The following is a 23266-nucleotide window of genomic DNA, read 5'->3' on the forward strand; positions in this document are numbered from 1 at the left end:
AATGTGAGCACTCTTACATGTCCTCTACCACTGCAGAACTCCAGCAAGCAGAAAAAAAAAAAAATCATACTGTCTTACACCCCATTAAGAAAAGATAAACATCTGGATGCTGAGGGTATTACCTTTGCAAACCTCCTATTGTAGTGGGCAACAATGACAGGGTCTGGGCACTCAAGCTTCTTTATGATCTCAAAGCTCTGGTTGAGCTGGGTGAACACATCCACCACTGAGCAAGAGAACAGAGCATGCTCTGATGTTTGCTGGAACTAAAACAGAAGTACAAAGAGTCATTGTCGAATGGAAAGATCTGAAATATACCCACCCATGGGTGTTTCCATCATCTGTCACACTGAAGGCAGGGTAACTTTACCAAAACCTACATCTTCCTCAGAATTAAGTCAAAAACTCTTCACAAGGCCTAGAGGAGATAAATAGCCTTCTTTGGTTGGATTATAAATTTACTATCCTTCATTAACTATCATCATGACAAGCACCAGGGAGATCTATGATGATGCTGAGATCCTTAATGCAATGCATGGTTCGCCTGTCAGTTAATGAGGAAAGAAGGAGAGAGTAAAGAGCTATTTTAATTTTTTTTTAGATTTAGCTATTAAACAGAATGGTGCATGAGTGTCACAGACTACAGTGACAACAGTCACTAAATAACAGGAAAGCTCTCCTCTGCATTGGCAATACTCAGCAAATTAAGAGTAAGACTGGTCTGTTAGTGGATTAAGGTCACATTCTGACTGCATGACTAAGTACATGCTAAGTGCCTCAATTTTCAATTTCAATTACTTCTCCCAAATGGAGAGAGCACCAAACCACTGGCTGACAGATTAACAGCAGCAGAACAGACAAAAATGAACGATATGCACCTTCCTATTAAAAAGTTCCCTGTGACCTGTAAATTACTAAAATAAATGAGTTTCCCAGTTGTTTAGCAAACAAAAAGGACTACATCCAGCTGAATTTATAGCGTTTTATTTGGTTCTGTGCGCTGTATGATGTAGCACCAAGTAGTGACCTACATACCCCATCTTTTTTATCTCTCTCCAGAGCACCATGCAGGAAATCTAAGGAAACATCTTCATTTTCATCCAGCCACTGCATCACAAACTGCTCAAACCACCTGCAGGGGAGCAAAGACAGCAAGTTATAACAGGAAGAAGAGCACCCCAACCCCAGCAAGCCTTGTGAAAGCTGTCAGATGTCTGAATGTTGCTGTCTGTGCATGTAGTTCAAGTTCCCAAAAACACTTGCACCTCTACACAAGCTAACAGGGCATGTACCATCACTTGGGCTGGTTCTGAGCTAGTTTTGTCCTTCTTCCTGTCTTTTCTCTTCTTGGTATCTTCCCTTTTACCCCCTTGAGAACCACCTTTAACTTTGCTTCACCTCAAAGCACTTTGTCATTTTTTCCCCTCCAACCATGTGCCAGAGAGCACAAAGAAGACCTCCACACCCACAGGCACCTGTCCTGCTGCTCACTTGGGTGTACCAAACACGCAGTGTGAAAATAGGCAAGCTGAGAAGCAGCTTCAGTGATGGGATCTGACAGCTGGTCCCTCTGTCCTCTGCTCCGAGAGACACACACAGTACAAAAGAGTGTGTGTGTGTGTTTGTTGCCTGTGTTTAAGCAGTAACATAGCACTTACAGCCTTATTTAAATGTCTAGAGTTTGTTGCATGCAAGTGCCAACATAGCACAGCTGAAGCAAATCTTAATTTCAAATATTACTAAACAGCATTCACAAACAAGAGAAAAAAGTGTCCACGTGTAATTCAGTCCAAACAAAAGATTATTATATGAGCATTACAGAGTACAGCCTTCTCTACACAGGCAGCTGTGTTCATAGAGATTGTGTTAATTGTGGGCTGAGTTTGCAAAGAACATGAAAGCATGTGCCAGACATGAGAGGGAGATCAAGAGCAAATTCACAGGCAGAGCATACTAGATAGCCTTAAATAATCTCTACACTTTGAAATATAAAGCACATCAATGCTAATACTGGAAATTGTAACTGACACAGTGCTAAAATGCCAACAACAACCTGCCTATGTAACCCTATATATTATAGACAGCAACAGTGGAACACTGTCACAGACATATGCACTTCCTGTATTCTGAAAGAATTCCTTTTGAGTGGCACTTCAGGCTCTTAAAATTCAGCATATGTTGAAGTCTGCTGCAAGTTTCTCAAGTTTTCAACATTTTCTTTTAAACTGCATTAGTGTATTTTAAACAGCTTAAGCCTTAGAAAGGAACTCAGGCACTTCACAAGGAAGCAACTATACATCTTCCACCTGTTTCACAGTTCCCAAGCTGTGAGCTGCTGACTGCTTCACATGTCACATGTCAACATGCAGGGAAGATTACTTGTTTGTGCCAGAAGCCACAGTTTTCATTCTGAGAAGGAGAGCAACTTCCTGATTATCATTCATCCTTAATTTTTACACCACATTCACAAGAAAGGGCCATTTGCTGTTGAGAACACTGCCCATTTTTATGGATACCATATGTTACGACACAAAATCAAATGCCTAGGTATACCTGTCCTGCCAAATTGTCTAAACAAAGGTGGCAAAGAAAATGGTACTGTTGGGTGGGTGGGAGTGGTGTATTTGCTCCCACTCTCATAAAAGAAAGCATTACCTTCAGGAAGAGGTTTATTATGAATGTTGAATGAACCACTTAGATCATCTGCAAAGCCAGTCTCAATTTTGTCCTTTGGCTGACACAAAAACCTGAGAGATACAAATAATTTCCAAATACTTCCAGTACAAGTGTATATTCAGGGCCAAACTATGCTTTGAGCTGTAACACAAACCTAGAACTATCTTAGGCCAAATACCTCTTATAACATTTTACTATCAGGTCTTGGGATGCTGAACAAGTCAGGGGGACCCCGAGGACTACGAAGGCAACATATCCAGAACAATATGCAAAATTGTCTAGCACAAAAATGGATAAAAATAATATGATTTCATGCAGAAATAGCTCCAAAATGTTATTATATGGCAAATATCTTCTCCCTCATCTGCTTCAATTACTGGTCAGGAAGCAAACGCTGTAATGACTCACACACCAGCACACACAGCAGCGGCTCACGGTGCTGCTTCAGAGACATTCTGTGCTCACAGGGGTCAGCACAGCCTGGCTCCAGATGGCACAGCCAAACTCTCCAAACAAGGTCTGCACAGAATACACTTCAGTCCTGCCTGCTGGGAAAGCCAGCGGCACTTCAAGACTAAATATAAGTTCACCTTATATTGAAGTTCACTTCAAGACTAAATATAAGTTCACAACAGTAAGGTAACACAAAAGGCTACCACTTCAGCTTGGTCTTGAGCCTGGCTCCCTCAGGGTCACTCTGCAGGCAAATTATCTTGCTAATTTGCTGTGGGTATCCAAGGAACAATCTCTGTGCCTTGGCAAAAGCTGAGGCAAGAAGGAAGGTAGTAAAATAATAAATACTGTGTTTGATGAAGAGAGCCAGAATAAGTCAACGGGATCCCAAAGGAAGGAATATCTTCCCCCACCAGAGAGGAGGCAGTTTCCAGTAGAGCTACAATGCTACCTGCAACTAAGATCAGTATTTAAACAAACAGGTATGTACACACCTAAAAAGCCGGGGTTTTTGAGGAACCCTAAAAACCTGACCGTTCACATCTTTTAGCTAGCAGAGAGGAAGTTTTGAAAATACACTCCTAGTTACATAGCTGCTTGCATTTAAGAAAATGCTTCTGAGATTTGGAAAATAAAGGGAGCATAAAAACTTCAATACTGTAGACCCTGCACTTTGTTCAATCATATCTCAAGGCTACCAGGAACATGGTTTCTCAGAGTTTATAAAAGTGAACTTGTGGATAGCCTTTTGTCTGACAAGTAGACAGACAGTGATGCCTTGTAAAGGCTGGCCCAGAACAGAGGCTAGACGGAGCAAAAGAATAAAGTAGGTATTTATTAAAAGGCCTCAATGGATACACCTTGGGCAGCACAAGAGCTCAGCCAGGGCTACATCCAAGATGAACTCAAAAAGGTCACAAAATGGATGACCAGTCATGAGCTCTCTCACTTTTTAAGTTCTGGTCCATTAGCATATTGGAGTTAATTGTCCAATTACAGCTTTAGGTTATGAAGTCCCATTCTTCTTGTTTTTCTCTCTTCATTCTACCATTGTTTGTGCTCTTAGGCCTGAGATTTGGATCATTTGTCCTTGGTCCCCAGCTAGAGAAGGAATTGTTTTGTTTCCCTACTCTGTGAAGAGAGCTTACTATCCCCTAATATGAAGCTCAGAACTACACACTAAAGCAGTACAATATCTGAAAAATATAAAAGCTAAAACCTGAGGCATCAACAGCCCAACCATTGTTTGGAGAGCAGCAATTTAGTTTCATCTAAGCAGTTTACCAATGTGCAAACCTGATGCGTGGACTCCTTTGTTTAAGTTCTGAGGCTAAAAATACTTGTGATGGAACAAATCAAAGAACAATTCATATCAAGGGGATACTTTGTGACAGGTGAAAGTTACAATTGCAATAAAGATCACCTGTGTCTGACAATGTGGCTATTGTACTGAAATACAAGGGTGAAGTAACAAAGCCAGTGGCTGCAAATGCACATGAGCACTGAAGCTCTACCACAAAGACAGCAGAACAGAACAGACTGCAGAACAAAACCGAGCATCATTATCCTGATTACACAGGAGAAAAAGAGAGATTAAGAATATCTGATGGCTTGCATGAGACTGCCCTGACTCAGAGGCAAAGCAAAGAGAAAGGGGCTTCTGCGACTGTCACTACAGCACCTTGCTCACTGAGCAGCTTATGTCTCTTGCTGACCTGATTGCTTAATCAGGCCCACAGCCTACACCAAGCAATTATGCCCAACTGCCTCAAGTCTGATTAGTATGCAGGTAGCACCAGGCTCGAGGGACTGCATGCACAACAGCGTGGCAAAAGAATTCTAAGTGCCAAACTGGAAACACAGTCCAGGAAAAAGTGTTTGTCAAGAGGGGCAAAGTGCTGCATTTATACAGCATGGAACAGTCACGTACAGGGTGGGAACAGCAGTGTGGTGGAACACACACACAACACCACAGGGGAAAAACATGCACACAAACACAGAAAACTGAGAGTTAAGAAATTATGTATCTTGAAGGCAGCCACAGGAGATCCAAATGGCCACCCTACCACCACGGTAACAAAAAGAAGTCAGTGGGGATTTACTACAGGAGACACTCACGCTGGATATTCAGGCACTTTTCCCTTGAAGGCAGGCAGATCACGAACATATTCATTGTACAGCCACTTCACTTTGAAGTGTAAATTCATATAGTCCGCACTTTTACACAGTCTGTGTTTCTCATGCTCTGTAAGGAAGGGAATAAAAGCAGTTAGGTCTGAATTCACCACGGCATGTAACCACACCAGGCATGGGAAGGACTTATGAAGCATGTCTGCAGACTGCAAGGGTGTTGAGGATGAAGTATCTATAGAGCCACAAAATCTTCACAACACAGAATTTTGGCAGCAGGCAGGAGTTCTTGGAGGTTGGGACTATTGGGGCTCTGGAGTTTTTTCTGTAGGTCTAATTAATACTTCCATTTGTTGAACATTTTTTTTATTGTCAAAGCAATAAAAACAGATCAATGTCTCATGGCCTTTTCATTTAACATATCACAGTTGAGACTCCATCTTTGCAGGGGAAAAATCAAGGCGAGCAAATCTGTTTCATTCTTGGTTATAAACAAAGGCAGTAGCAACATGTTACATTACATCCCCCATGAGACAACAGTAGAAAGCACGAGGAGTTTGACAGTGTGACTCAAACAAGATCAAATGAGCTACACAGGAACTGGAGCCTTCCCTGCTCCCTCTCGGAAAAAATAATATTTCTCTTCCACAAAGCAGGGTCTGCTGCTGAGCTTCTTCCTCCTGCCAGGCTTCCTTAGTTTTGTACCCAGGCAATGCTGGGAAAATGCAGTTTCTCCCTGTATAATGGCCATACTTCCACAACACAACCCTTCCCACACACCTACACCACTAAAGCACTGGCCATAATCAGACCTACGTTTTTGCAGAGATCATCTCCGCAGACCACTGCTCCCCTTCCTTATCAGGAGAAATGTATGGTCCAAGTCTTCACTCTCAAGGCTCCTACGTCCACAATACCATCTTTCAGTAATTGACTCCCACCTCTGATCAGCCCACAATTATGCATTTAAAATACTTGCTAAATTCTCCCAAAAGCAGCTCAACGCTTTCTCCCAAGCCACCCCTCATGTGCTTACATAGGCAGATCCTTCTACTGCACTGCTTTTCTTTAAAATCTTAATTGAATAGATGAAAATTAATTTCTTTTTCATGATATGAGGACTCAGCAGCAGGCTTTTGCCTGCACTGCGACCCTGCATTATCAGGTGATCAATTCTGCACTGCCGCTCCCCTGTGCCTTCTGTCTGTATCCATCTCTTTCTTCTGCCAAGTTTCACAGCAGGAATATGCTTTGTGCCAAGCTTTTTTGTTCACTCTAGTACCACAGCAAGCTGCTAGTCCATTACTACAATGTGAGATATTATACTAAAACATACAAGATTTTGGCTTAGACTCAGGTTTTTACCCCAGTATTTCACTTTAGACTCTTCTTTTGACCTTTAATGTGGAAACCTCATCAATGACGTAACTTTCCAAGGGCATCACTGCTCATGTGCAGATAGGTTTCAGCTATGTTAAAAAGAATGAGTATTTTTCTCAGCTCTGAATGGCTTATTAACTGACAGGCATGCTTATCTTACAACATTATCTATTTTCAGGTAAATGTGAATTCTTGCAAGTAATTCAAAACATTGAGAAACTTCCACATCTCTCCTGAACCTTCATCAACATGCACAAGAATAAAGTCCAAATAAAGTGTGAATTATCCAACCAAAAATACAAAATCCAGAGAAACGTTCATGCCAAATTTTTCCATAAACCAAAGAAAGAGAAACCCAATTTTTGTTTTAAAGAGATTAAAATGCCCAATATCTGAGAGGCATAATCCTCAGGAGTGATGGTTCAATGGACAAATTACATGTACTGTGGTCCATTTCACTCCACAGGGAACTGTGTAAAGTCCATTCCTGTTTTACGTTAATAACCTCGTATCTTTCTTGAGCACTAAGAAAGCAAGAGTATACTCAGCGTCTGAACTGCTGACCCTCTGCTATACTTCAAGCAATGGTAGAAGAAAATGAGAACTCCCTTTGCAGATCCAAAACTGGAAACAAACAGAGCAATAACTGTGCCTGCTCTGCTCCCTGTGAGCAAGGAAACCGATGGACAATTATAACTTCATTAACTTGGATGTGTGCTGCTGCCAGGTGCTGCTCCGGCACATGGAAAGTGCTGTTCCTGTTGAGGAAAGGTCTGACTTGGATGTAAAAAGGACTTAAATCAGATTTAGTTCCTCAAAATTAAACAGTGCACTAAAAGCAAGCAATTCAAACTTTTTCCTGTTTTCTAGGACATCTAAAATACTTCTAAGTTGCAGAAGAAGAAGATGCAAAGCAGCCACAGAAGCATAAACCCAAGAACAGCTACTAGGACTACCTGGCCATTTAGGCACTAAAGGAGACACTTGACACTAAGGGATAAATCAGAAGAAACTAAAATAAAAGAGAGGTCTTACCACCATAAAAGAGAACTTTACGTATTCGAAAGAAAGGAGGGGCTTGTGACAGAGAGAAGACAAGAATGAACAGCTCAAACTCTCTGGAGAACAAAAAAAGCCAACAAAGACCCAACCCTCCTCCATCCCCAGACTGCATCATCTCCCCCTCCCCCTTCAATGGACCCCACGTTGATTTTGAACAGTTGCTTCCTTTGTAAGTGGAAATGTGTAAGACCACCTGAAGATGACATCTAAACACATCAGTCAGAGTCATACACTGAAAACCCATTTTATAAAAAGTCATGTGAAGATCCTGGCAGCAATCTGTCTTAGAACATTTCTGTTCTGCTTTATAACCTGCTAACTTTTAAAGACCTTAGCAGCAGCAGAACGGGACACGGATATTGTGCACCAACTGCTGTGTTTTATCCTGAAAACACCACAGAATTCTGTAAGTCTCCCACACTTCCTTAGCAGATTTCAGCTGCAAACAGACTTCTTTGGAGAAAAGCTTTTGGAGTAACCAAGGCTGTATCATTAAGGCATTAATAGGGAACTGCTGCTTAGCAGCACACTTTCTAGTATTATGTGCAGTCCTCCTTTTCAGGCAGAGAACAGGACTTCTACCACATTCCTCAATCACAGATTTTTTTTTCTTGATTGTTACCCTATTTTTCATGGGTTAACTCCCAGCAAAAATGCCAAATTTCTGTAAAGAAATTCTAATAGGTACCAGGGCTGTTGAAGTGTCAACACTTTAGATAGCTGGCATCTGTGTGTGCCTCTGATCTCCTTCTCCTTATTAAAAGTGAGAAAGTGCCAGAATGATTTATTTCAATCCTGCCAAGTCTACTCAGTCTCTTTTCCTATCAGAGATGTTTCCAATTTGCAGCTCTCCTAATACTGATGTATCCAAACTAAGATGAAATGCTGCTGTCAATGATGACGTTGATTTTCTATTACTGTCTTTTAAGGTGTTCCTAGCAAAGGAAGAGCAGAAGCCTCTTTGCTCGGGGTGTAGGTGATTTCTGGGTGACAGAGGTTTCAGAGAGGCAAACGAGAAAACTACTAACTACAGTTAGTGTGCTAACAGAGAGGCTATACAGCTGCTTGAGCACCGGACAGTGTCCCAGGGTTGGAGCCAACTGTATAGCTTGGAAAATCATCCTCTACCTTACAGTCATTCCAGGGTAACATACAAGCCTGCCAACCAAGTCTGGGACATATGTATCTAACCTGTTTTAGTCTTGGGCTGATGGGGAACAAGGGACACTTCTCAAAGACCCAGCAAACAGGGAAATGCTGGGTCTGCTGTGCATGATGCCTTGAGTAGTCACAGCTTTGGGGGAGAGAGAAAACAAGTGGGGTAGATCCTGGAGATTCTGCTGGGTCTCCTTTGGACAGCTAAAGGTATAATATCCAGCAGTCAAGCATACTGCTGTCATGACTACTGCTACCAGCTGCTGATTTATATAGAGAATAGGTGTTTCATTTTTGTCATTCAACATTTTACATAATAGCAATCTAACTTCAGAAGGTGCCCAAAGGACACACTGCTGCAGCATCCACAGGCTGGCATGAATTCTGGGTCTGAATCCCTCAACATTCTAGGTATAAAATAAGATTTATGCATTGTCCTGCGTAGGCTACATGGTACATATGGGGGTAAGCTCCAGCTGGGAGAGGCATGATGGGGGAGAAATAAAACTCAGGCAGCCAGGCACTGATTTCCAGCTCAGAGAAGCCATCTCCTGCTTGAACCTCCCAAGTCTCTTCCACACTACCTACTGGAGAGCAGTGTGGAAGCATCAGGCTGGAAGGAGGGAGGCGGCAATTTCATGCAGCCAGCTCTGAACTCCTTCTCTTCCAAAGTCTCCTTATAGCACATGCCCTCCATTTCTACAGCAGCAGTATGGTCTTTCAAGTCTTCTTTGCAGGTCTGTTTATTGCTGGCATAAAAACTACGGAACACTAGATCTAGTGTTACATACTACATCCAAAGTGCTACAATTATGGGTAACAAATGAAAGTCTTCCTCTACTCACAGCTACAAGCTCCATCAAGGAACATGAACTTACCACTTGGTGAGGTGAATGAGCTCATGCTATCCGGAACTTAGGAACAGAACATAAGGGAAAACACCATGAAGAAAATTAGGGGCAAGTAATATAGTCTGTGCTCATGTGCACGTATTTCCAAAAAGTAGATTAGCTTTTGTTGCAGAGCTCCTGATCTCAGAGCAGGCAAGAAACGTACCCAGGGATTATGCCACAAACTGGGAAAAGCAATATGAAACTCCTGGTGCAGGTTAACTGCTAGAAAAACCAGCAGCTGAACCAGAGAAATGACAGGGCCAAGACTTGAGGCTGGCAAATCAAATTATCATCCTACACATCATTTAATCAGTTTCCTTTAATCCCTTTTTCCCCGAGTTAAAAAAAATGCAGGGAGTTAATGCAATCATCTGTATTTAAAATGTATGTAGTAAGGGCCATAACTGAATTATTGTAGAGCTTGTTCTAAAGGTTATCTTCACAAGTTTCTGAAAAGCAAAGCAGTGTGAGGAATCACACTTGCCTCAAATAGAATTCTGCACCCTAAGCATTTCTTGAAGATATATTTAGAAGAGACACATCCTAACACAGACTCTATCACTGTTCAACTCTCCTGCAGAACTTGAACAGCTTGACTACAAATAAATTACCATGCAGTTTTTAGATTTTTGTTCAAAATGCAAAATCCCTGTCCACCAGCTGCATTTGTATCAGCTTTTGTCACCAATAAATATTCTGAAGAGGGATGCTCTTTTCAGCAAGTATTTACTATGCACTGAGGAACTCATGGGTGATAGCAATACTTGTCTTAAGAAGCTCACAAGTGACCAGAAGGATATCAGGAAAAGGTAATCAGTGTGGGACATGGTATGACACATGAACAGAGAAAACCTGGGAGACCAAGCTAATCTGGGCACTGGAAACCAAATAAAGAAAAAAAAAATTCACGTCCTCTTTGACAGTCATACAGTTGCACTTTGGACGCAACAGGGAAAGGGAGTCTTACGAAGGTGAGCAACAAGATCTGGAGACATGCAATTGTAATTCTGACTGTTGTACATAAAGAAGGAAGATAGGGCACTTTTAACATGTAGGAGAGCAAACTGCATTATAAATTCCTGAAGGAGAGCACACAGGAGTAGAAAGAACCATAAAGTGGCTTTTGTTCTGTAAAGATCATGTCATTCCAACCCCCTGCCACAGGCAGGGACACTTTCCACTAGACCAGGTTGCTCCAAGCCCCATGCAACCTGGCCTTGAACACAGCCAGAGAAGGGGCAAAACCAGCTACTCTGTGCTCTACAACCTGTGCCAGTGCCTCACCATCCTCACAGGGAAGAACTTTTTCCTAATACCTAATTTTAATCTGTTCTCTTTCTTTTACTCTATCCCCCCTTGTCCTGTCACTATACACTCTTGTAAAAAGCCCCTCTCCATTGTTCTTGTAGGCTCCCTTCAGGTACCCCAGATAGGTCACCCCAAAGGCTGACAAATGCAATTCTCTCAGTCTTTCTTTACAGGAGACGTGCTCCATCCCTCCTAGATAAATAAGGACAAAATTGAAAGGGGAGCTAAAACGGTTTGCAGCAGTAAACAGTTTCTAGGGAAAGAAACTGTTCCTAAAAAGTTCCTAACACAGGAGTGAGAACATTTCATCCAGCCCTGCAGCATGTCAGATTCAAGCCTTCACCTGGCAAAGAGTATCCCCAAACAGCACAGTCTCTACATCTGTTGCACTGACAGAGATGAATAAAATAAATGGAGTCAATCTTTTTCGCCTACAGAGCAACCCCACAGACTGTTTCCAAAGAATAAAATGCAGGTATAGCTGTCTTACTGGCAGCATTTTTTTCCTAGCAATCTGAAGAGTCTAATTGGCTGTCACTCTGGTAAGTGAGTTCAGATCAAAGTGGGGACAAGTGGATTGAGCAAAATTTTGTGACAGGCCAAAAGCAGTAGTTTAATTTTGATTTGGAATATAAATACAGCTAGCACGCCACAGACAGCACTGGCAATTCTGTTTTATCATAATCTCACCTTATGAATGAGCATAAAGCCCAACCCTGAAGAGACAGTGGGAGCTGCTCTCTGAAACTTGTGAAAAGTTCGTGAGATTGTGAAAATAAATGTATAGAACTAAAATCAAGTTCAGAAACCAACCATCAGAAGAGTACTGCAAGCAGAAGAATTCCTTTCTGGATGTTTTCTGGGTTTTGCATGACTAACTCATTTTCAGAAACAGTAAAATTTCCTCCTTACTAGGAGGTGGAATTATGCAAAGACTAATTGGAAATGAAGATGTCTGCAGCAGGAATTGTTCTAACAGCATCTTTATGCCAATGGCTTAGACAACCTGTGCAGTATTATCCGGGGAATTAGAGCCACGGCACAATCCAGACTCCACCAACCTCTCCAACCCTTTCTACCACAGCACAATGGAAGATGAAGCTGCTGCTGGCTGCTGATCCAACCCATCATAACTTCTAGGCCAAAGGGAACTTCTGATTTCAAACCAGCTGGAATGTCAGTGAACAATTTGCAACACATAAACCAGCTGTGCACAAACAAACTAATGGCTAGAAATCCCCGCTCCAATCAGTGGTGCTACTCACGAGCTTAAGCCTCATTTTCCCCAAACAGATGGAGAACAAGAGACCAGCAACAAGTCAGCTAACAGCAGCGAGACATTCTCTTACCTTCCATGGCGTATTTCATATCCTGGGCAAAAAGACTCCACATCACCTCTGCGCTGATCTTCCCAACTGCCAGCTCCTGAGGAAACCTGAGGGGACATTTGGAAAAGGCTTTGGCATGTGTCAAAGCAAAGGGCTCTTCTTTATTTAGCTCTGAGCTATGCTACAAGCTGAAAAGCTCAAGCTCACAGATGCTTCCTTCACCCTAAAGGAACAGGTGAAAATTAGAGATCATGGACTAGAATCTGTGGCACAGATTAAGTAAACAAAAAAATTTATTTAACTCAAAAAGACAGGTCCTGTATGTCTTTCCTAGAATAGGTGCACACAGTCATTCTGGGAATGTGATCTCTATGCCCTTGCACCTTTTTCTCCTTCCTTGTCCATTTTTTTCTTTCTCCTTTTTGAGGGTTACTAGGCTGACAGCTGACTGCTAATCATGTTAGATCTATGATGATTAGGGCACAATCCAGGTATTTGTGTGTAATACCTTGTAGGATCTCTGTCTCTCTCTGCCCTGTGGGAGTGTAGGAGAGGTATCCACTAGCTAGACAGATCCATTTCAGGGTCCTTTCCAATGCTATGCAAACTCCACCCAGTGCAATCTCCCAGTGCTGCACTGAACACCACGTTCCTAAACCACAGTGTAAGGCACCACAGCACTACTGTGTGCATTAATGTGCACCCCAGAACTGCTCAACATCAGAAAAAACCAAAAGAACTCTCACCCCAGTTTCAGGTGCCTCCCTGAGTTCAGGATTGTAATAATCAGGGTGTTTGTGCTCGAACGCCATCGTAACTGAACCTTTTGAAACTCTTCCATCCCAATCAAAAAGTTATTTATATAGACAGAGACAGATAAGACAGAAAGACAGACAGACAAGATAAGTACTTCTATAAATGCAAAAGTGACAGAAGAGATAGAAAGCAGTTTAACAAATAAAGCAGAGCACACACAGCATTAGCCAAAGATGACACGGAGGATTCTTACTGATTCAGGACTGGGGTATAAGAATTCTTGTCCTCTTCTATGATGGAAACTATCAAAGTGATGAGCTTGGGCCAGAAATCAAGGTTTCTGATGCTGGGGCCCTGTTCCTCAGCAGGAAGGTCATGAGTTTTGTTCTGAGAAGGAAGCCATGGGAAAACCAGCATAAAATGTAAGGGCAAAGAAAAAGCTGGCAAATGGAGATCACCGTGCAAACTCCAAGCACACCTGTGGACCCCTGTTTCCAAAGAACTTAAAATTATTAATGACTGCTGGCAACTTGTCTACCGCAACACACAGTAACACACCAAACCATGTTGATAACTGGTGGCCTCAAATCCAACTAATCCCTTTTTTGTCATCTACCACACCAGAAGCAGGCCAGGCTCCAGGAGACCTGCTGAGATATCATTTGCCCTAAGCCTATTCCAATTACTTGCTCTTTAGGCACCTGGTTGGTGACTATATCCTATGTTTTGTGTGCATTACTACATAGAGGCCAGTGGAGGTGCCACACATTTGAGCAGAGTTTGTGTCTAGAGGCACCTCCTAAACCCAGTTCAGGATACTGGGTGCCTGAAAACAAGACAAAATCTCACTGCTTGAGGTTTACATACGCTAATGACAGTTTCCTTGATCAGCCTACATTTGCTGTAATTGGCTTTTGCTCGCTCAAAGCTACATCAAACCTTCCCTTCACAAATAACTGCTGAGGCTGGCAAAACACATCATAATTAGTTAGTGTAAAACAATTATCATCCTCCCCTTACTAATTAGTGCTCATTAATTGATTACAAATTTTGTGCATTCAGAAGATAACAAGTCATGCAACTGTGTTTGTGCTGGCTTTTTGTATCAATTAGTATTCTTGTTACTATCTTAAGAAAATCAGAAAAATTCAATTTCTGCTTGCTTATCAGCTACTCACAGGATCTGTCTGGTACTCCCGACTGTACAGCTCATGACAGTTGTTGAAAATGTACTCATAGGTGGAGTTGAGACAAGCTTTTACACAGTCCTTCACCACCTGGCTAGCTCGAGGTGGACTCTGCAGCTCTTGAACCTGGCAGGGAGACAACAAAGAGAGGTAAACAAAGCACTGTTCATAAATCAAACAGGGAAAGGACACATCACCATTTTGGAAACCACTCAAGGCTTGGTGGGTCTGCTTTCAGCAAACTTGTGACCTGAAACCACAAATGGGTCACCCTCCACAGGCATAAAAAAGCAGTGACAACACTTATCTCCCCACAGGACCAATCTGAAGCGTAGAAGAGATTTTGATGTGCCAAGGAAGATTCCCCAGAACAGATAGACCATGTGGCTTGATATGCGTATAATCTGAGCCAAAGACACAATTTCTGCTGAATTTATAGGACTTTGTTACAAAGCAGGCAATCTTCCCCAGCACTGGAAGAATGTGCAACAGACCAGCAGAGCAGTTTACATCTGATCTGCAAAGTCTTGCCAAAGACCACTCGTCTGCCTTTAAATACAAAAATCTTTCATTAAGGACGTATTTCATCACAAGCTTTATTGAATTTTAAAGCAACCAGAATCATTAGGGAGATGCCAACTGATATGCCTTCTTCTCTTGCAATAACAGCTGTTTTCATTATTACATTGTTACACCATTTTAGGAAAATGCTACAGAGGTACTTTACACTAAACAGACAGGCAATCATCACCCTGCAAATACAACTATAACCTGACAATTTTCATATTTTCACTACCTCTAAACTTTTAAGAGCATCTCTGTAAATCAAGCTTCCAACACAGACAGACTGAATGAAACTCTTAAAGTTCTAAATCATCATTTACACTAGGGCTTAGGAGTAAAATTTTAAGCACTTTTTGAAGTAGCTCAAATTAAACACTTGTTTTGTTTTTGGTAAGATTTTTTAAGTGGCATGTACTAACCAACAATATTAGGCTGTAGTCTTTAAAAAAAAGTTTAGAAGCCAAAAATCAGGAATATAAAATAATCTCATTACACATTGCTAGGACAATAAACTTAACTACGAAACCAGCACATTAGCATTCATAACAACTCTCCTGGATGCCTACTGAGAGATATTATCCCATTTTAGTATCTCATCCTCCACAAGAGAAACTCTAAAATATTTACTAGATAGTGAGAAACCTTCCTAATGTTATAAAAGAAGCAAATTAACTTCCTAAAACTAGACAATTCCCTTTATTCTTCCTCCTCCTCATTTTTTTTCTGTTTTTTTGTGAGGGATGGTGGGAGAGTGTTGTGCCATCTTTGTGACTGAAGAATAATACGGGAAAAACAATTTACATCTTCATAATGCAAAATACAGAGACGTAAAGACGAAATGTGGAAGTTTATACATGGTCATCAGATTATTTCTATTTTCCTTAAGTGTCTAAAGCAAAACAACATGAAACAATGGTTTCTAAATGGGAAATCAACTCCTGAGGGGAACAAACTGCAGAGATGCAATTCCCATCCCCATCCCTATCCCTACCTTCATCCTGAAAAAAGTGATGCTGGTCAGCAAATCCACTGTAGACTTCAGGTCCTGCAGCCGCTCACGGCTGCTGGCTGGGAAGTTGTTCTGTTGACAGAAAAGGGAAATCCTGTTTGAAAGCACAGTCAGATCTATGCAAGGCTTCAAGCATGTGCTAAATAAGGAAACTGTCTTGGAAACATTTCCTGCTCAAGAAGCTTATACCAGTCAAAACAATACTCAATAAATAAGGCCTTTTTGCTGCAGAAGCTTATCTGTTTGCTTAATTAAATACCTTCTCACAAAATGTAAAATCTGTGGATGCCAGGAGACTGACAGCCCTTGGTGGCAGGAACGGTCTCCTTGGCTGTAGAAGGAGCAGGCTGGGAGCAGCCTTACCACTGGCAGCCCTGGCCTTTTGCCTGAGGTTATGTGTTTCCTTTCTGCACTCAATGCTCCATTTTTTGGCTTCTCTTCTGAGATGTCAAGGGGTGTGGTGTATTAAACACCTCTCCAGAGAAGTAAACAAGACCAAGAAGGAAAAATTAACACTGTTCCCATAAGATGGTACTGGAACTAGCTAGAACCCTGTGAGATGCCATATGTAAGTACATATGCTGAATGCAGCTAGCTTTGCTTCTTGCACAAAACTCTTCCCTTTCCAATCTCAGGCACTGTGCCCTTTCCAACATTCCCCCTGTCTCCTGTGAACCTGTGTCCTTTAATAGCATTCATGTTCCTCAGCATATCCTTACATTCAAGCTGATGGCATTGGTTTTACTACAAGTAAAACAGCATAGTCTCTTCACATCTGCGTGTTCAAAAATTATTAGATATGAAGGTAAAAAGTGCAGAGGAGAACAGTTTTCACTATTTACTGAGGACTTGCAGAAAAATATGCTATCTCTTGGCAGTAGTAACTGAGTATTACTGAAGTTTAGCTAACCACTGCATGCAATTTGATGCTTTTTGCAGTCATTTGTAAATGGTCCTTCTCAGACAACTCTCCTTTTAAAAGTTAAGCTGTCCACACATGGGTTCTCTGGAACTCAGGCTATTTACCAAAATCAAAGATTTGTATGGGTCAAGACTTAAATACAAACCATTTGAAGAATACAAATTGCCATCTCCTGTTTGGAAAGCTGCAAACTAACATGTTTCTCTCAGAACTTAACCTGCCCTTTAGGGGTCTTAAAATAATTACTAAATGCTCCCATAATGCTTCAGCCATTTCTCTAAATATAATATCGATTAGATTACACCTAAATTATTTAAACTACACAAATCTTTTCTGTTCTTTTATATAAGATCTTACTTGTTTGCACACATTTCAGTTGCATTAGCCACCAAAAAGCAGCTTTTACTGAACACCAAGCAAACAAAAAAGGCAGCACTGCTACAGATGCCTATTGTCATGGGTTGATAATTTTCCCTCTGTTACTCCGTGGATCAGTTGCCTCTATTTTGACCTTCTGTTTCTAGTAATGTAGCTTTAGAATAGCTCTTCACACAATATTCTTTTTATCTTCTTTTGCACCTTTCCCCTTTTCTTTTTTCTTTTGTCTTCCTAATGCACTTCTCTTTATCTTCTTGTGTTTTTCTCCTCTATACGTTTTTCTGTATTTCAGGTAAATGCTAAAATCAGAAGTGAATAACTAAATAAAATTGAAGCTCACATTTTGCCACCATTTTCAATATTTTCAATTAATTAGTCACTGATTGAAATAATGTAGCAAGGAATTTAAGGGAAAAAAACAGCCAAGTTGCATGATAAGACAGTATTAACTCAGGAGTAGCAAAGAAAGTGGAGGGTTTATGAAGCTTGTTGCACTAATGCCAGCATCTGAAACTCATCTCATCACAATCTGCTGAAGGGGGGGGGGGGGGGGGGGGCAGGAATCTCAAACCTGACCATGCATCATGATTTCAGTTTGCCAAACCTTAAATAAATGCCAACAAGGTGCTCTAAAATATTTCTGTCATAGTAGGGGAGAACAAGTCTGCTTTCCCTTTTTAGGGAAGTAGCTGAAAAGAGTAATTAAAATTATTTAATCCAATCCATCTCATATTGGAAACTTCTGGGGAAGTACCAGAGATAAGCACAGTTCACAATGCTCAAATTATTTCAAACGCCTTGAGCAAATTACAATGGAAGAAAAAAACAAGGTCTAAGTTTGATCCATGAGCAAAACAAAACAGTACATTTGAGCAACAAGCTTGTCATGACAATTCCTTAAGACACAAACGACGCAAGAAGTTAGAAATGTAAGAGAAATCCAAAATGGTGTGTTTCCACACTGCCTGCCAGAATACCTGAAAGGATTCTGTTTATTCCCACTCACCCTGTACATTGAGAGATCAATCCGAAGTGAATTATGAAGCTGATCCAGAAGCTTTACAAATCGTTCTTTCTGTTGAGCAGAAAGCACCAGTAAACATTCAGTAAACATTCACATACCACCACTGTCCAATCCATGTTCAAAGCAGCAAGGTATCAGGTAATGAGTGTCAGATCTCATGAGAGCAGGAGAAAGCAGTATGGATACATGGCATTGGGCAAATGGTATTTTCTTTCAATTCTTGGATTTACTTTAAAATTGTAATTATTTCTGAAGTCTGTGAAATATCAAAATTGTCAGAAAAAAACCCTCCATTATCACTCTGAAGTAGAGGCAGAACAGAAACCATTCTGACTTTCCATCTACAATTTACACCAAGCTTGTATTTGAGAGAAAATACTTATTCAGAGATGAAAAAATTACAGGCAGAAATCGGTCTAATTCAGAGCAATAATACAACTCTATGATCTTATCTAGATATGTGACAAGTACTACAGGCTTCTTGTGACATAGCTTCTTGAGGTCAGGTCTCTCCACTGAATTCTGATTTGGCATTGTGAACATGTCCTCAATCTATTAATACTCAGTCTGATAGGAGTTATGAGCTTTTCCAAATACTTTTCCAGTATGCTCAACTCCACCACAAATAATATACAAAACATTTTAACCATTGAGGGGATAGACTTCTTTTGTGGTGGTGCTTTTTTTCTCCTAAAGCAGTTGCCGTTTTTAAAAACAAAGTTCTGAAATTACCAGATCACATGGTATATTTTACCAGCAGCACTAACATGCAGAGTTAGTATTGTTTGCTCATTCCATTCCATCTGTGCTCCACTGTAATGTGAACATAAAGAATCAATATCACAATGCATTACACTGATTGATATCTGAAATGTGTGATGATGAGGACAATAAACCCATGCTCTTTGTCTGGTGTAAAAGAGTTCCACTGCTTCGAACACCTCACAAATTTAATGTTCTTTAAGCAGAATAAGTTATTTACTGAAGGGTGGAAGCATTGTAGCAAATTAAAGAAGTCCAACTGCAACATCACCAAGTACACAAACCTACCCCAAAATTGGAGGCTGCAAAGCGGTCCGAAGCAGACACATTTGTGGAGGCAGTGGTGTGTGCATAATAAGCATTGATATTGGCAAGTAAGGTGCTCATCACAGCTGGCACGCCTGGGCACATGTATTTTGAGGAGAGACATGCAAAATGCCTGCAAAAGGACAGGGATGTAAGTCATTCTGGTCTCTTTTGTGCAGCAGGACTTGACTTCATCCCTTTAATAGACCCCTTCTGCTGGTGGGCACCATGAACAGATGGAAGTTATGTTTCATCACTTTATAGAACTCCAGCATCTCAGAGTTTTTATTCAGAAAGGTGACATATAGACAACAGCTCAAAACAAACAGAAATCCCTTCACTGCAGCCATTTCCAGATCATAAAACAGCTTCTCAACCATTTGTTGCTGACAGTATGTGCCTTAGTGATGCCCTGGGTCCTGATGCCAATTCCTAGAACCAAGCCTGACACAAGGAAATTGACACGATTTGCTGCTGCCTGAGACAGACACAGATTCTGAGGTGTCATGAGGTGGTAGCAGCTGGAAAGCATTAATGGCCAGTGAGACTACAGACTAGTATTTCGTGTGCTGCACTGACATGTGTGATTCCTTATGGCTAACCCATTCAGCCTGCAAGAAGTGTGCACATTCATTTGCATTTTCCCATTCTCTCATTAAATGCAGGGAACCCTCCTCTAGGAAATCTCAGAATTATGCTAGGAGCATCCAGGCTCATGAAATGATTTAAAAATTTTTAAAAAATCTGTTAGTCCTAAAAAAATCAGAGCTTAAGAGGTCTTATATTAAGGGAAATGGCAAGTTCATTTCAAGAGGCAGAAGAGATGGGCCATTTTTATGCAGAAATACTCACTGAGAAATCTAATCTAGTCTGGGAACCACTCTACAAATATAATTTTCTCCCTGAGGGACTCACAGAATTACAGAACAGTTTGGGTTGGAGGGGATCTTTAAAGGTCATCTAGTCCTCTGCAGTGATCAGGGACCCACTGCTACAACCTCACCTGGCTGCTCAAAATCCCATCCAATATGACCTTGAACACCTCCAGGTTAGGTAGGACATCCACCACCTCTCTGGGCAACCTAGCCTATCCATCCACTCTTTCACCACCCTCACTGTAAAAGATTTTGTCCTTTTATCTATCCCAAATCTAACCTCTTTAAGTTTAAAACCATGCTTGTAACATAACATTTACATACCAACTGGTCATTTAGGCACTGGGTAAATATAAGCACATGAAATGGCTTCCTTTAGCTTTAAGAAGAGAAGCTGTGAGGAATGGGGATCTAATCAGAGAGGCTTCCACCTTCATCCTTGGAAATTTTTCACATTCCTGAGTAGTCCCGTCCAACTTTCAAGTTAGCCCTGCTATAAGCAGTAACTAGACCTCCAGAGAAACCTACGAATTCTTTTCCATTTTGGCTTAAACCAATAGGCAGAAAAGTTTGTTGCAAGGTGACATAAGTACAGCTCATGACTCATCTAAGGACCCATAACCAAAAACTTTTAGCTTCTAACGTGAAAAAGTTCACTTTTTTCTGCTACATTTTATACTACTTTTGACGTAAGAAATGAGCTAAGCATAACAATACTAGTCTTTAAGAGGAAGAATGACTAATCCCAAATCCAGTAAAAGTATAATGACAAGGAAAATGTTCTTTGAAGATACAGAACTGCATTAACCTAGCTCCAAAGAGGACAAATCAGTGGCACCATTACTCAAACTTTCTGGAAGTGCTTTCAGCAGCACCTGGGAAATCAGTCACTTCAAAGAACTGTAACATTTGTGACAACATATAGTACAAATGCTTCCACAAAACCTCATCCCTTCTCATATCAGAAACCTTCAGTGGGAACCTCGAGCAACACTTTTTTAACAGAAGAGCTCTCAAAGAGAGATTTGAGAGTCTCAAAACAGAAACGGCAGACAATAATTTTTAGACTTTGAGGACATCAGTGATTCAAAGACAGGAAGTCTCATCCCATTCACAGTAAGCCCCATAAGGAGCAACTGCTGCTGCCAAGCTTTCCATTACTGATACACTTCATCTGCTAAACAGTGAGAGTTACATCCATCAGTTACACCAATTATCTGCACTAAGGAATACAGGAAATGCATCTTACGTCATGGCCTGGTATATAGACTCAATGCCGTAACGCATTGCAAATTCATCCACAATCTCTTGGGCTGTCTCATCAAAATACACCTTCCATGCATCATCTCCTTTGGCATCAGGGATCTTCACCACCCCATTCCCTTGCACATCTGTGAGATGGTGAAAGAGATTCTGAAAAACAAAACAAGTTTGTATGTGAGACTACTGAAGCTGCTAAGTAAGATTCATGAAGAGCGTGGAACTGCTGATGGGGTGGCACTAGCAGAAATTTCTTTTTTCTCCTCCTCTTTTTCCCCCCTGCCCACTCTGTATTTTCTGCTTTTACCTTCTTTTCTTCTTGAATGAATCTCACAGCTGAATTTTTCACATGCATAACTACAACTTTACCCAGTAGACAATATGAATGATGCAGAAGAATGCTTCAGTGCACTGAAACCACACACTAGTTTTCCTGAAACCTACGCCTTTCTGTCCTCATCATGAAAATGCCTTAATATGGACAAGCTATTTAAACTAGCTGATGTTACAGCTCTGTATTAGCACTGTAATTATTATTATACAGAACTGTCCAAACAGATTTCTTTTCCTGAAAAGCATAACCTTAAGATCAACCCTAACAACTAAATGTTTCTATTACTATTCAACATAACCTTGCATTTTATCTAACACTGCAAAAGTTTTCAGCTATCATTGCTATGCAGAAATTGCACATTCAGCTCAGTGCAATTCTTCTCAGTAATCCTCAAATTCATGTCATTTACAGATTCATCAGCCTTTCAGAGAGTGGCTCCCTACAGTAAGCGATGCAAAAGTCTAATGATCTCATTCGTAGCTAGAGGACTCTGCTTTACAGTACTATTCTTCCTGATTATATTATTCTTGCCGTAAATCATCTCCATTTTAGAATATACAAAAGAAAAAAGTGATAGTTAAAAAGATACCTATTTGCAAAAAAAAAAAGAGCAGCAAGTGATCATGCACGTTCAAAGCACAAAACCAAAACAGCTTACCAAATAGTAGCCATCACCAAAATGAAAAACAATAAATATGATTGAAGGATACAACACAGCCTACTAAAAGAAGCCTACTTTCTAAGCTTCATATTTATCTTACAGAGAGTTCCCTGGTAAGGCCAGAAGACAGAGCTCCTCCAGCTCAGTGACTGGATAAATATGCTGTTCCTGTAGATGAACATTCCTCTCTGTGATACAACTGTCCTTCTCTGTGTAAGAAGAATTTGCTTAACCCTCACTGACCTCAGGATATTCTTGTATACAAGGCTCTGACAACTCTTCCTTATTCAGGCACTTTTGAGACTGACCCTGCTGCCTGCCTTTTCTTTGACACAGACAGACTGGGCATCTCTCCAGGAGAGGGTTTTCCCTTTAGTCTTTCTCGCAAGTCATCTTTGGATTTCTCCCAACTTCTGCAGCACTGTCTGTCTAGCTCAGTCCATCCTGAGACAGGTCAGTACCTAGAAACCTCAGCTTAATCTTCTGTTCCCCAACAGTTCTTCATAACTACACACCACTGCAGCAGCATGTAAGAATTTATACCACCAATATCTCCATCACTCAACAGCTCAAGACAGAGACTCTCTCCTCCATCAGAATTTACTCATAATGCATTTTAGTATGTTTCCTCTAAAGAAAGACAGAGCTACAGTACATGTTGAAAACATCACCCAAGGAAATTCACAGGTCTCTCCACCTTAAACTCATCATGGGCTCTGAGTGGAACCAAAGCCTGATCTCTAACAGTAGCACAGCTGTGACAGTGAGACACAATGAGCCAGCCAGTCTCCAGTGTCAGGGAGACAGCTTAAAGTTGCCTTTTCCTCCCTGACAAATGTGTGT

At 41.0% G+C, this 23266-nt stretch overlaps 1 protein-coding gene across 1 annotated transcript in view; it reads right to left on the reverse strand.

Moving 5' to 3' along the window:
• UNC13B (unc-13 homolog B) overlaps window positions 1-23266 on the reverse strand; it is a 210392-nt gene that overhangs the window by 36498 nt on the left and 150628 nt on the right. Inside the window, exons 19-28 of the mRNA XM_054003085.1 lie at window positions 21418-21581; window positions 19276-19426; window positions 18208-18276; window positions 15884-15973; window positions 14320-14454; window positions 13395-13528; window positions 12407-12492; window positions 5248-5374; window positions 1036-1132; window positions 123-266 (exon numbers count right to left, since the gene is read on the reverse strand). Coding sequence (XP_053859060.1) covers window positions 123-266; window positions 1036-1132; window positions 5248-5374; window positions 12407-12492; window positions 13395-13528; window positions 14320-14454; window positions 15884-15973; window positions 18208-18276; window positions 19276-19426; window positions 21418-21581 — 1197 coding nt within the window. The remainder of the gene's footprint in view (window positions 1-122; window positions 267-1035; window positions 1133-5247; window positions 5375-12406; window positions 12493-13394; window positions 13529-14319; window positions 14455-15883; window positions 15974-18207; window positions 18277-19275; window positions 19427-21417; window positions 21582-23266) is intronic.

The sequence above is a fragment of the Vidua macroura genome, chromosome Z, assembly GCF_024509145.1.
Source record: "Vidua macroura isolate BioBank_ID:100142 chromosome Z, ASM2450914v1, whole genome shotgun sequence".
Taxonomy (NCBI): Eukaryota; Metazoa; Chordata; class Aves; order Passeriformes; family Viduidae; genus Vidua; species Vidua macroura.